Source organism: Bactrocera oleae, chromosome 5 (assembly GCF_042242935.1).
Source record: "Bactrocera oleae isolate idBacOlea1 chromosome 5, idBacOlea1, whole genome shotgun sequence".
Taxonomy (NCBI): Eukaryota; Metazoa; Arthropoda; class Insecta; order Diptera; family Tephritidae; genus Bactrocera; species Bactrocera oleae.
Window position 1 is genome coordinate 71,565,410 of NC_091539.1, and position 14,621 is coordinate 71,580,030.

Sequence of the window (14,621 nt, forward strand, 5' to 3'; positions counted from 1 at the left end):
GTTTGTATGTGTGAATATATTGTGAGGCCAGATATGTCAGCCATCCACAAATTTTCTAAATTTTTTTCTTGAGTTTAATTAATATCTTAGTCGAAGAAGTAGATGGATTTCCAATTTTTTTTTTAACAAAGTGGTGAAAAAAAAAACATTATATTGTCTATGTTTTTCGAGGCTTTAAGTCATTCAAATGTGTTCTATATTCTGTGACAATCTCACTAAATCGAGCGACTTATTTCTACCTTGATCCGCGAATGTGTCGACTGATACTCTTGTGGTTTACTTCCTGAATTGCGAAAGTTTGTCACATCAAAAATTAATAAATTCAACCGCTTTGTAATTGTTACAATTTTAAAATAACTTGAAAACCTCTTACGAATTTTAATGGAAGTATATTTAATAGTTTTGATGTTAAGTCCTAACAACAAAAACTGCTATTGATAAGAACTAAGTTGCGAAATATCCCTCCTTACATAACTGACATTAACTTAATAGAGCCTAAAGCCTAAGAAAATAACTTTCGTTAGCAGCAGAAATTCTAACATAACCCAAACTAAAGACGATTATAAGGAGTACAAGGATTAAAAAACAAGGGACAATTTCGTGAGTAAAAGTAATATTATTTAGCATGCCAATATGCAATGCAGTTCCCATGAAAAACACAGAATGAAAGCATAAAGTAATAAGTCTAGAATTCAATTTTGCATAAGATATTCAAAAACCTCAGAAAACTCGATTAGAACGAAACTCTCATAATCTTAACTTATATCTTTGTTATGAGATATGTATCAACTCAATTTCTGGAGTTAAATCAAGTGCTCACAGAAGAGTTTCATAAAGTCGAGTGCAAATTTTTGCTAACTTTTATTTTAAATATTTTATTTTACTCTCCAGTACTATATTGTTATAATTTGGGCACACATGTAAACAATTCTGCAAAAGCTTTTCTGCAAATTCCGGCATTTATTTGTTTTTAATTAGTCCCTTCCAGATGCCTGATGAATAATTTAATAGCTTAACTGACAGTTATTGCCGATAGAAAAGTCAACAAAATGCATTTGTTTTATTGATTAGATTGCCACCATTTACGCTACACTCAGCTATGCACACATCTCTCGCTTTTATTCTGCCGATATCTCTCCCACTCTCGCTCTTTCTCCCACTTTTTCTCTTCATCTCTCTTGCTCGCTCTTCTCACGTAAATCGCTTGGTGCTATTAATTTGCTTATTGGAGTGCACTTATCGCCCACAAACAATATCAATGGCAACTACAATAGCAACAAACACGTAATTTTATGATTAGCAGGTGATGACAGTTTAATGACTTCATCTGTCGAACACAATCAACGAGCGGCAGCTTCAAATTAAGTAGATTTTGTGTGGCCAGCGGCGCGGGGGAATGCAAAATAAACAATTTAGTACGGCTACACAGCAACAACAAATGCATATTGTTTAAAATGAAAATACACACGACATGAGAGCTGGAACTTTTTATGAAAATTAGCTAAAATATATTTACTTTTATATATATATATTCATTTACATACGTTTATATACAATATATGAGTGTTTGCTGTATATCGGGTTATTTTACTTCTCTTACTTCATCGGCTAGCTTAGAACCACTCGCCAACGGCGCGAAGCGTTATCTCTTGCACTTGCGCATGTGGAGGCGTGGAGAGCGCATAGAGTACCGCATTGGCGATATCGTCGGCCTGCAGTATAACATCACCCAGCTGAACTTTCGTCTCGTCCGGTACGATTTCGGTAGACACCCAGCCGGGACAGATATTCTGGAAAATCAAGAAATAAATATTATTCAAATAATAGGATTCCCCAAAATCGCATCTGATAGGGACATTGTGCGCTCACCGTCGTCTTGATTTTTGTTTTCAACGTGATCAATTCCTGTCGACAAATCTCATTGACCGCACTCAGAGCGAATTTCGTTGGCGTATAGACGTTTAAACTCGGATCGTCCTTACCCGGGTTGTAGCCCGGCAGACCGGCAGTGCTGTTGATGAAAATCAAATGTCCCGGATAGTTGCGGTTTCGCATGCTTTTAATAGCATTTTGCAGGCAATAAATGGAGCCCATCAAATTGGTGTTGACCACATCGTGTATATCGCTAACTGACATGTCGACCAGGTTGCCATCACGCACTATGCCCGCATTGCTGACGAGTATGTCGGTACCACCCAGTGTCTGTTCGATCCAATCGAAGACCTCGCTCACCTGCTGCTCTTGCGAAATGTCGCACTGCTTGACATGGAAGAGCGGTTGCTGTTCGCTGGGCAAAGATTGCTTGAGCTCCTCCAGGCGGTCCACGCGCCGAGCTAGACCCACCACTTGTATGCCAGCGGCCACAATCAATTTGGCACAGGCCGCCCCAATGCCCGAACTGGCGCCGGTCACGACGGCTACACGGTTTTTCCAGCGATTCATATTTAGCAAATTCACAAGTTTCCCTTTAGATAAATCTAATTAATTTTTTGCTAAGTGATGCGTCAAGAGAGTACCAGTTGCGCGTGCTGTATAGCGGAGACTGAATGAGGGGCCGGCCTGTGCAACGGTGTACTTATAACGTTTGCGAACACAAACGACAACTGATAAGCTGATTGGCTCGGAGTGTTGCTTCGTAACACAAACAACATGCATGTGCTCAGTTGTTGATTAACAGATTTATTTAATTTATTTTTCAATGTACTAAAGTGTACGCGTATAAAATAATAGACTCGGTTTAAAGTGCACAGTGTGTTTGCTAATTGAAAGTGTTGTTCAGAAAAGTTTGGGAATAAAAAAATTATATAATGGCAACTGAGCATTGAATATTTGTCTATCTATATTCATTTTAATTTTATACTTTGTTTTAAGCTTTTATCGGCATTCATGTTTTGTAAGTTTCAAATTTAGAAAGTATGTCAGTTTTAAAAATATAATTAAAATAGAACAAATCCTTAAATTTATTTCTTTTTTAAAATCTTTCATTTATAAAATCGGCTTATCGAATTTCTTTCTTAAAAAACTTCCACATGTCATTTCAAAATCGGTAAAATAAATTAATCACCTATTCTTCCTTACACGACTTATCGAATACATGTCGAAACTTTTGAATTCAGCTACCTACTAGGGTCTATATAATCTAAAGTATACCTATTAAGAACCTATCAAGTATATAGAATTATTGTTAGTATATATTATTATTCTTATATAGTATTACAGTCATATTTATATTTCCTGTACCACAAGTATTCACTATCTGTATCCGTAAGCACTACGTGGTCATTTCCTACTGCTGGATTTATACACCATACGATCGTATGCAATTGTCCATAAATTAAATAATGTTTTTTCCAATATTCATGTAAAATATTTCTTACAAAACTGCTGCTGTAAAATATAAAAAACTATTAAGGGGACACCCGGGTTTGAACCGGGGACCTCTCGATCTGCAGTCGAATGCTCTACCACTGAGCTATATCCCCACAACAATCAAATTGTTTTAAAGAAGCACTAAAGCGAAACAATATATGTGTAGTTGGTTGTATTGATTCAATTATATACGTAATTAAATAAGAAAATAAACTAAGAGTAAAAGCAAGCATACACTTTATTTCTACAAACCATTTGTATGATTGTCGTGTGGCCACTTTTGCAACTCAACACTTCAGCGTCAAGTTGACTGTGGTATTATTGTGCATTTGGCTTAAATTTATTGTGTGGGGATGTAGCTCAGATGGTAGAGCGCTCGCTTAGCATGTGAGAGGTACGGGGATCGATGCCCCGCATCTCCAAATTAGTTTTATTTGAATTTTAGTACAAATATAAATGTTCCTTAAATATAAAATTTCTTAAATTTTTTTTAGAAAATACGAATATTTTGGAATGACAATAAGTGCGTTTTTTATACTTATACATACACACATATGTACGTATTTGCAATATAAAAAATAAATAGTAAAACTTTAAATTATCTTATAAATTAAAATGAAAATGTAGATAGTACTTATGAAAGCCTATTACAAACGCAATTGTGTTTGGTCATATCAATTCCCACATTCGGGCAATGATTTCTTATAATAGGTATGAAGACTAGTTTCTAGTTTACAACTTACGTAAAATAAGAGCACAAGTTTAACCATATACTCTTTATTTGCTCGGGGAAATAAAAGTCTCAAACAAATTTGATTACATTTACATACATATAAAACTTTAGCTTAAAAATTTGCTAAGAATCTTCAATATGTTCTCAAAGTGCGGGTATTTTGTACTTGCGCCTCCACATCTACATACAAAATAAGAACATACTGATGTTGGCATTTAATGTACCAAAAAATATTTGTCTACATGTGGTAACATATAAACTCACTGTGTTGGATTTGGTGAGATTTACTTATGGTGGAATACGCATGTCTGGTGCTAAACTGGCACAATTTTTAAATAACATATGTGCGGCTCAATGGTCTAGGGGTATGATTCTCGCTTTGGGTGCGAGAGGTCCCGGGTTCAAATCCCGGTTGAGCCCGAAGTTTTTTTATATATTCTTGTTACATATAGATTTTTAAAATTTTTAATTCAAAATTTTTTTTAATTGATAAACTAATAAAAACGCTGTCATAAATATTTTCTAAGTTTATTAGTCAATCTGAATAAATAAAGTGACTCGTATTATTTCTGTTGATAGGCATACCAAAAGATTAATGCAATTCGACCACTGCGAGGAAGCGAAAACATGAGAACATATTATGCTGTAATTATTTAATTACAAATTATAAAATAAAAAAGTAGAAAAAATTTATTAAGGGGACACCCGGGTTTGAACCGGGGACCTCTCGATCTGCAGTCGAATGCTCTACCACTGAGCTATATCCCCATTTGAACACATTTTGCCGAATTGCACACAAAACCTCTTCGGATTGAGGATAAGTGCCTTTGTTGCTGCTACACCCTACACATGGTTGCTATCATTATATGATAAAATACAAGTACATTGGGACAAAAACAATTATAACTACTTTCTTGTTACACTTTTTTATTTTATTGGCGTACTAAAGTAATTTGCAACTTTTAATATGTTGCGTCGTAAAACGAAAACTTATTACTTTTATACAAATACTGTTACGAGCATGTAATCAGTACTTTCTTTTCAATTATTCACGTAATTCATTTAAACCTGTCGATGGTTATCTTTCTTAAATGTCGAAAAATTGGGTTTACACTTAGGCATTTATTTTTATACCCTGAACAAGGTATTTTAAGTTTGCCACGTTGTTTATAACATCCAGAGGGAAACGTCGTAGATCCTATAACATATAATATCTAAATGATCAACGTGACGAGCCAAGGCGGTTTAGCCATGTCCGTTTGTCTGTCTGTCTGTATATTCGCGAACTAGTTTTTTCAGTTTTAGATAGGCTGGAGATCTGAAATTTTCCACACCTTTTCTACCCAAAAAGTTGATCATTTACTACTATAGCATATATGTATCTGCCATACAAACTTAACGATCGAAATCAAGTGCTTGCATGGAAACATTTTTTGTTTGACGAGATATCTTAACGGAATTTGGCCTGGGTTTTTACCTAAGGTAATTGCAATATACAAAGAAATTGTTTAGATCGGATAACTATAGCATACAGCTGTAATACAAACTGAACGATCGGATTCAAGTTCTTCTAAGGAGCCTTTGTATTTGTGAAGGGTATTATAGCTTTGGTGCAACCGGAGTTAACTGTTTTTCTTGTTTTTTATTATCTTTTAGTATCAATTAATGAACATGACGGCGGTGAGAGAGTTCAGAGAGTCTTTGAAAGCCCAGTGGAATTGAAAATGAGTTCGTACCATTTTTTGTTTGCCTTCGCTTAAACTTCAATAAAAAAAGGATTGTTTATTTATTTTTAATTTCCGATTTGAGAACTATAGTGTTTTTAAAAAAACAACAAAGCTTATTTTCTATAATCAAAAGTCTTTATTTTATCATTAAATCAGTATCAATACGCATTTATTTCAAAAGTATATATAGCATACAGACAGGATTAAGATTTGAAAGCAATTCGTGAACTTTTTTAGGGGTTCTGTAAACCGCTATTTCGATACTAAATAAATTTTTGTTTTGTTTTATATGTTGAAGGAGCGGGAACGATATTGTTTTGATCATTAAATTTTTGTAGGGGAAATTCCACGAACAGGATAAAAATCAGGTAGCTCTAGCTTGGGATTAAAAAACATGTTAATATAACCTTTGAAAATATAATTCAAAAAGGATTTGTGGAACTGTCTGAAAAGCGAAACGTTTTGCGTTTTCTTTGTTTTATTCTGCTTCAGATCTTTTGAGTATAAAACATTTAATCTGAAAAATAATTCAATATTTTATAATACTTTCTTTATCAATAAACATTTATCCGTTTACTTATCCATAAATGATAAAATTGAATTAAAAACATTAAAATATTTTCTTTTTAAGTCAATTATGCAGGAATGTTTCAATTTGACAAATTAATTATTATTTTTCCTTTTTGAAGTATATGTAATATATAATTATATGTATATAACTAATTTTAACCTTTCTAGCGCTTATTAATTTTCAACCAAATTTTAAATTTGAAAGTATTCTAAAATCAAAAAAAAATATTAAGGGGACACCCGGGTTTGAACCGGGGACCTCTCGATCTGCAGTCGAATGCTCTACCACTGAGCTATATCCCCATATATATTTTCTTCGCCAAAACGTTATTTCAATATACACTGCTTGTGTGTGTAGAATGTTCTATTTCATTTCTTGTGTTTGCTGTGCTTTTGCATTTGTCTTTTCCTTGCTTGTGGATTTGTATTTGAACTCTGTTTACCTTCTGGTGAGAACGAAATTATTAACATTTGTTTTGAACAGCATTTTGACAGATGCATTTTATGTTAATAAGCACTCTATGTTAGAAAACCAAAAAGAAGCCGTATTGGTAATAAATTTATGAGATCTGCAGATTGTATTAGTGAATGTGGTTTAAAAATTTATATTGTGATATTGTATTGATGTGTAACTTTTTGGGATTATACTTTTTGAAACACACAACCCGATATTCAAAAGTGAGTAAGTGCTGCTTACTTGATTCCACGCTGTGAAATGAAATCGAAATTCGTTTTCTATGCAAATTAATATTATCATTATAAGTAAGTTTATTTATAATAATTATTATAATGTTTTTAAAGAAATGTTTAAATTTAATCGATCCCACTAGGGTTAGGCCGCCGAAATAACAGACGCTAGGTGGGTACAATCCCTCTCAATTCCGGTACCCTCTAACCGCTTGTTATTGTAGTGCTGAAGAATGCTGCCAAAGTGTTTGCTTTAATATAATCAGGCTTTTTTTCTTGTTTCATTAATTTTTCCCGATGCTCGGGCTGTCCAAGTTGGGTTATATTTTCTCAAAATTTTTTTTAGGTTCGTTTGTTCTTATTTTAGAATATTGCAACTTTTTCTACCCTTCTCAAAAGTAAGGGCGAGAGTTGTCCAGTAGATGTTTATTTATCGTTTTTGATATTTTTCAAATCAAAAGTTTGTTAAATTGGTAATGAGTTGTTTGTCTTTTGTTCTTTTGCTATGTAAAAAGTTTATAAATTTTACAAGGTGTAATTCTACACTTTAATTACATTCTAGGTATTTAAAATTAATTTTGAATTGTTAGTATTTCTTCTTTGTCACTATAACTTTTATACTGCTCGTATGTTTTTTAAGAGTTGCTTGGTTATTTATTATAATAATCATACACCAAATGCAATTTTTGATTCTTATGGTTTATCTAACTGCTATATACATACATACATGTGTACATATATGAACCGTCAAACAAAATATATAATTAGGGGACACCCGGGTTTGAACCGGGGACCTCTCGATCTGCAGTCGAATGCTCTACCACTGAGCTATATCCCCACATATATTAACCCTTTCCCCAATATTATAAAAAAAAAAATTGTTTCGAATATCTACTCTATCTCTGGCAAAACGTGAAGCTGTGATGACGCCATTCTTAGCGACCTACTTAAGTCAATGCAATCCTTATATGAAGCATTGCAATGATCTTATCTGCTAACAAGTTGTACAATATATGTGGGTGAAAGGAGGGTTATTGTTATTACGCATTTCGTTGCGTTTTTTGAGTTTAGCTTGTGAATAAAAAAATGTGGTCAAGGGGACACCCGGGTTTGAACCGGGGACCTCTCGATCTGCAGTCGAATGCTCTACCACTGAGCTATATCCCCACATAATTAACTTTCCCTACAATAAATTTAAATTATATAACGTACCCGTTATCTGAAAGCTCATTTTTTTTTTTATCAACTTCCTGTCACCCATTCAAAAATTATTGTAAAAAGCAATAGAATTGGCGTATGCTTTATCTGCATTAAGATAATTGTATTTGGTAGACAGTAGAATTTTTTGTTTCATAATTTATGTAGGGCTTAATAGGAGTTCTGTCTTTCTGGAACTATTATTTCATTAAACAGACAAACATACTTCTGTAGTGTATTATTGTAAATAAGAACATTTCCTTTCTGTCACAGAAAATTAAGCTTCGCGCAATCAATCTTCAACATATGCGCATCTACACTTCCTTTTATTAGGAGTGAAATTCAAAAATTCGATGCAACCAAAGGACTTTCTCTTCTTGTTCCACAAAAACTGAGCACTACAAGTTGTCGCCAGCTTTCATGGAGACTGCTGGGAAGTCATATATTTTAATCAAACCAAGCATATTTTCGGCCAAATCTGCTCAACGATATTTTCATTTCACTTTTTACGATTTACAAAGAAATGAAGAATGAACTTCGCGTGTCTTTTGAATTTCACTGCTTAAGAAATCTTCTTCTTCTTTGTTTATTAATATTGCTTCATTCTTGAGCGAGTGTGTGCGCTAAGCTCGCTTTCTGCGGGACATTTTACTTTCATTTCGCTACATATTTATGTCTGTATGGATGTGCAAACGCGCTTCCCCACATAACGCTCACGCCAAAAGAGAAAATTCTTCGTATCACTTACAACAATATTGACAAGCGCTGCGAAACAATCCGACTTTGCACACAGCTGCCGCCCCACACGTTTTCTGCATATTACCGTAGGGATGCGAGGCGGGCCCCAAATGCAGCAGTTGCAAGTTGGAGAAGAATGGGTAAAAGTTCGTACATTCAATATCAAAATAAAAATGCAGCAAAGCCGCGCTAGAAGTTTCGGGTCACTGTTGTCAGACACGAAGATTTGCATGCATTCGCATTCGTACATGAAAAAATGTCTATATTTGTGGGTGTGTGTGTGCCTTGTACTCGGAGAAGATGCTTCAATTTTCGTGAGGATCAAGTTTGCCCTAAAACTTTACTCGTACTTCCACGCTGAGAGCATTTGATTATAAGCAAAATAAAATGAAATAAAATTGTATCAACACAAACTGAATTTGGCAACCCGAAATGCATGTGAAACTTTGAAAATACGCAATAATGCTGTCGATACTTAGAAACAAAACCACTTCGATTTGCATTCAGTTTGTGGAATCTTTACTTTAAATATAATTTAGAGCGACAACATAGAACTTGCTCGGCCCGCATGAAAAAATCGTAAATTCATACATACATACCATGTATAGTTACGAATGATTTTAAAAAAAGCTAAAAATGCAATTTATTCTTCAATATCCATTAGTCCATTCAAATAAAGTTTGAATTAACAAAAATACTAAATATTTCTAATGAGTACTTTCTATTGAGAAATCGTTTCAAAGACGATATATATGTTTAGAGATTCTATTACATATCCTGAAATTCAAATTTCATCTTAATTGCTCAACAATCATTCACTCCAGTGGCGAGGAATTGAGGAGGGTTGATCCCTAAAATTCCTTCTCTTACTATGTTGTATGTGTAATAGTACTTTATAAAAATTCTTTGTTATCTTTCGCATTATCATAAAGTATTACTTCTCTTTTCTCTGGGTATTTTTATTTTTGAGGTGAGACTTGACCGATTCCACAGTATTTTTCCGATGAAAAGTATTCTCAATAAAAATGTGTCAACATACTTCAAACTTGTAGAAGCATCCATTACGAATCATCAAAGATAAATAACTATTAAAACTAAATGAAATCTACGATTATGCGTGGTACCCTGTATAAATTCAGTTTCTTGACTCAGTTTACTTAGTTTCATTTACAATACTCTCCCAGATTGCACTCTTAATGCGCTCATATTAGCTTGCTTATACAAGCAAAAAATAGTGAAAAGAGAAGAAAACATCCAAATAACGAAACGCTAAGCCAAACCTTAAGCCTTCTAATAGTTAACGTGAAAATCCACTCTACTTAGCAGGATTATTAGCGCAAATGAGCACCGTACAACAACCTGAGAGACCACAGACAAGTAAGCAAAGTACCCCAAGACGTTGGCCTAAACACGTAGTCCGTAGCCAAGGGTATCCTTGCAAGCACTAAAATTTGTTACTTACAGTCAACTCAAGCGAACTAACGACACGTACGACTTACACTAAGACATGGTCGTTTACCAAAAAGTGACAAGTCAACCGACCATCAAGTCAAAATGCTCGTAACACGACCAAGATGCATTAGCTTCGAAGACGAGCGCCAGGGGTAGGCGTCGAGTACAGCACTGTGTCACATTATGAAAGGAGCCAGGAAATTCCAAATGTATAGCCATTTCTCTTGACTAATTTTATGCGGCAGTAGGAGTGTGGGGTGCAAAGTAGCTAGACAAATGTGCATAATTTGTAAATTTAGTATAAAAAGTGCGTACGGTAGCTTATTCTGTTATTCTACCAAGGTAGTTACAGATACAAACACTCGCGTATTTTTCAAGATATTGTTGTTTTTATAGCAGCTTAGTAATATTCGACATCTTCAACGTGACAAGCTCTCATCTAAATGTGTCCAGTGGGAGAGGGCGGAAAAAAAGTTCGTTGCAATTGCCGCTATGCCAGATGAGGCAAAAATGAGAAACATTCACACGAAACTTTTCTGAAGTGTATAAAAATTCAAGATGTTTCCTTCGGTTTTTAACGAATTTACTCCTCGTCGCGTTCGTCGTCATCATCGTCTTCTTTGGGATGTGTCAACTCTTCGTGCTACGTCAATTTCCGGCAAAAACTCAGCTACTATAGTCTTCAGCACCACAATCTTTTAATTAAAAGGATTTCAGTGGAGGGTGGGGCGGTTATTAATAAGGGTTTGTCGAAAACACTCAAGACTTGAGGAATCGGATGTCATGCGATATGAGTGTGTTGGTGTTGATGTTGTTTTAAGTGTGTCAACCTGTAATTGGCAGTTATGGATAGAAGCAGTTGTTGTTAATTTTAAAGCAATTTACTTTGAAACGTATCCTGATGTGTTAAGTGATATAGCCGTCAGTTGCGCTGGTCTATTAATCGCTGTCGCTTATGAAGAAGGGCGGGCACATTTAAGTGCCCTGGTATTGGAATTTTAGAAATAAGAAAATTGCAGTGGAATAATATATTAAGGTTGACCACTCTCAAATTCGCTAAAGAATACTTTCGAATTATTTCAGGTTTACATATAACTGTCGAAAGGATTAGATTTAGTTTTAGATAGTTTTATACAAAAACTCAAATACATTTTTTTGTAAGAAAGTTTTCAAAAATATTTCTCGCCTTTAAAAAAAGATAAAATAGGTTTTTCATCAATTCGATTTAAATTCGCGAGATGTTGTATCGGTAGGAATATTTTTCCGATATTTTAGGCATTAGTCTTACTCTTTCTCTCATATAATTTTATTTTATGGGCGTAGCACCTCTCAATTTTATGTGAAAATTTGGTATATAACATTTTTTTCTGAAATTGGATGATTGTTGAGTTTGGTTAAAATCTGTGGTTTATTTAATATTAAAAAATGTTTTTCAATCCCATATACCAAATATTAGAATTACCGTTCCTTATATCACTTATGTTTGTTAATTCGAATAATTAAAAAAAAACCACTTAACGTTTAACCATTTGTATTGAATGCACTCTCTTTTTCATCCTAATTGGTAGATTTATGGCTTTTCACTTGTTAAAAAAATTAAAAATCAAAACAGATAAGAGGATGTATGTGTCTACTTACTATTCTACTCGGGTATTTCCAGACCAACATGCAATAATAATTTCCAAATTTCAAATGACATGTTCATGCGAAACAAACAGAGATCAAATCATTTGAAGCGAAGACGAACGACTGAGAGTTGATTGGGTACATGTCCCCACAGAGGGGAATACCAGTCATAAACGGAATGAAAACAAGGGTAGTTCGACACACACACAAACACAATAATTGTAAACACACCATAACATACAGACACACACACACAGAACAGAAAGCTGTTGAAATTTTGCTAATTGTCAAGGCAATTGTAACCAAATAGTTTTACTCAGTTTGTTTTACACACGTAAATATATATCTGCTCTCAACACAAACACACCAACACAAAGTGAAAGGTAAATGCATATGTTTTATGAAAATTTATGATTTAGGTGTAGAATAATGTCAGAGTTTTAATGAGTTGCGTAGAACCATAAAGGCAGCGCCTTTCATTTCGCCATTTCGCCCAAATGAGAGTGCAACAAATGCGTGCTGTGAAATTAGCAAAATAATGAGGTCATTACAAAGTTTGGACGTTGGAGAATGTGGTGGTAATGAGAGAGGCAGAGCTAAACAAGAAATTTAATGGTTTCTGCCACAAAAAGTGCCGCCAGCTACGAGGCAGGCTTACTACAAAAATGATAAGTGGAGTGACTACAAACTGATTTCACTGTTTCCTTCCACCATATTTTTTTCGTTTTTTCCTTTTTTCTTTTTATCTTGTGGCACGCGCAATTTTACGTTGTAAAAAAACCCTTACTTTCTCTTCGCTTTCATCTAATGGCTTTTGTATAGTACATACATACTGATAAATATCCTTTCACACCTACACACACACATAACAATATATGTGTGCAATTATAAAAAAACACTTTCATATTCGGGTATATTCATTGTTTTCGGACATTTCATGTGTTAATTATGAAGCTGAAATGCTTTCGCCTTAGGCGCATGCTAATATAATTATTTTGCTCATCCCTTTTTTTCTAAGGAGTTTTTCATTAGCGTAATTTAGGCATTTAATGGACTTTACGTGCGTTTCAAACATAAATATCATTTCATGTGAGCAAACACAGATGTACATGCATGCGTTTCTGAAGGTCATATATAATATATATTACAGGCGATTTTACGCACATCCAAACAGATGTAGAAACGTTTTATACTGATATTTGTGTTCTTAAATGCATTTAAATTATTTTGAATATATAATTTACACAGAAATGAAATAAAATATAAAAATAAATTCAATTAAATAAAAATAAATAAATATATCAACTTAAAATCGATCCCATCATTGATATGGATCACCTCTTTTCCAGAAGTGAATGAAACTGGTTCATTTCATTCTCTAGCGCCCATATAACAAATATGAGGATCCCCGACATTCCAGTTGCCTTTATATCTAATATTTTAAACAGCATCTAAGATATCTTGTTTTGTTAAGATGGGAATGTTAAGTCTAGAAACTCTGATTTAATATCAAAAGTGAATGGAAACGATATTTAGTTTAGTCTAAGACTAAGACTCTAAAGGATGTGACTATAGCGTGTGTATTTCAGATAATAAGAAAAAAACCTTTTGCTATAACACTTTTAATTCAAAATTTTTACAGACGTATTGAAATATTTTACATCTCTCTAATGCTTCCGATTGAAGAGAGTATTCAATGTTCGGTTCTGACCGAAATTATGTATCCCTTCTTTTCTTTATTCAATTTATTATTATTTTTGCTTTAAATTTTGCCTCAGGTATCATATCTCAAAAATGGCTTATCATGGGGCTTTATTAATATCAAATATTTATGTGTATGTAAAGCGGATGGCAAAGGTATAAATTTGCCTTATCATGCAAAATGTCGGTTCAATTATGTAAGCAATATTTTCAAAGTGGAATCACCTGTCGAAAAACGCTCCCATAAATTGTACCGTCGAATAATAAATTCAATGGATTTATTGTTGTATTTTCATAGCAAGCTCCGAGCAATATTTACCACATACACATTCGCACTTTTCATTACTCAATAACTGTTACTGTAAAATTGTTGTCGTAGCTTTGACAATCGGCGAATAACTGTATACGAATGACTCGTCCCTTTCCGCTTGCAATCGAAGCCACTACTAAAGTCCACCAGTGTTGCCACACGTTTATATATGTAAGTATGTATGTGTAAAGGTATGTAGTGGCGAAAAGTGTGCGTTGCTTTGTGTTAAAGCCAAGATGTTGGCGAGTTTTGCGAAAGCTTTTGCTATCGACATTTTTCTTCGGTGATAATCAACACACACCCATACGCACATAACTGTATGTTAACATACGACACACGTTCGTCGCCATACTTTATGAGTCCTGCGGGTAAATATCTATTTAGCAGATGGAGATGTGTGTGCGTGGCATCGGAGCAAACGTGCAACACATGAGAAAACAAGAAATTATAAGCATGTTTGTATATATTTATGTGTATTGGTTGTTATGCGCTGGCTTAGGAATTTGGTCGC

At 34.2% G+C, this 14,621-nt stretch overlaps 2 protein-coding genes and 7 non-coding genes across 12 annotated transcripts in view; 3 read left to right on the plus strand and 6 right to left on the minus strand.

Moving 5' to 3' along the window:
• The window catches only part of rdgA (retinal degeneration A), a 163,887-nt gene that overhangs the window by 68,497 nt on the left and 80,769 nt on the right, over positions 1-14,621 (plus strand). The gene's annotated exons all lie outside the window — the stretch shown is intronic.
• Positions 828-2,557, minus strand: LOC138857556 (farnesol dehydrogenase). The gene is made up of 3 exons (XM_070110423.1): positions 1,870-2,557; positions 1,545-1,790; positions 828-1,484 (listed from the first exon to the last, which is right to left on the minus strand). The coding sequence occupies exons 1-2, from the start codon at positions 2,440-2,442 to the stop codon at positions 1,614-1,616; spliced, it is 750 nt and encodes a 249-aa protein (XP_069966524.1). The 5' UTR covers positions 2,443-2,557; the 3' UTR covers positions 828-1,484; positions 1,545-1,613.
• Positions 3,411-3,482, minus strand: TRNAC-GCA (transfer RNA cysteine (anticodon GCA)). Its single transcript has one exon. It is a non-coding gene; the product is annotated as a tRNA-Cys (tRNA).
• On the plus strand, positions 3,719-3,791 carry TRNAA-AGC (transfer RNA alanine (anticodon AGC)). Its single transcript has one exon. It is a non-coding gene; the product is annotated as a tRNA-Ala (tRNA).
• Positions 4,451-4,522, plus strand: TRNAP-UGG (transfer RNA proline (anticodon UGG)). The gene has a single exon. It is a non-coding gene; the product is annotated as a tRNA-Pro (tRNA).
• Positions 4,799-4,870, minus strand: TRNAC-GCA (transfer RNA cysteine (anticodon GCA)). The gene has a single exon. It is a non-coding gene; the product is annotated as a tRNA-Cys (tRNA).
• Positions 6,631-6,702, minus strand: TRNAC-GCA (transfer RNA cysteine (anticodon GCA)). Its single transcript has one exon. It is a non-coding gene; the product is annotated as a tRNA-Cys (tRNA).
• TRNAC-GCA (transfer RNA cysteine (anticodon GCA)) lies at positions 7,853-7,924 on the minus strand. Its single transcript has one exon. It is a non-coding gene; the product is annotated as a tRNA-Cys (tRNA).
• TRNAC-GCA (transfer RNA cysteine (anticodon GCA)) lies at positions 8,182-8,253 on the minus strand. Its single transcript has one exon. It is a non-coding gene; the product is annotated as a tRNA-Cys (tRNA).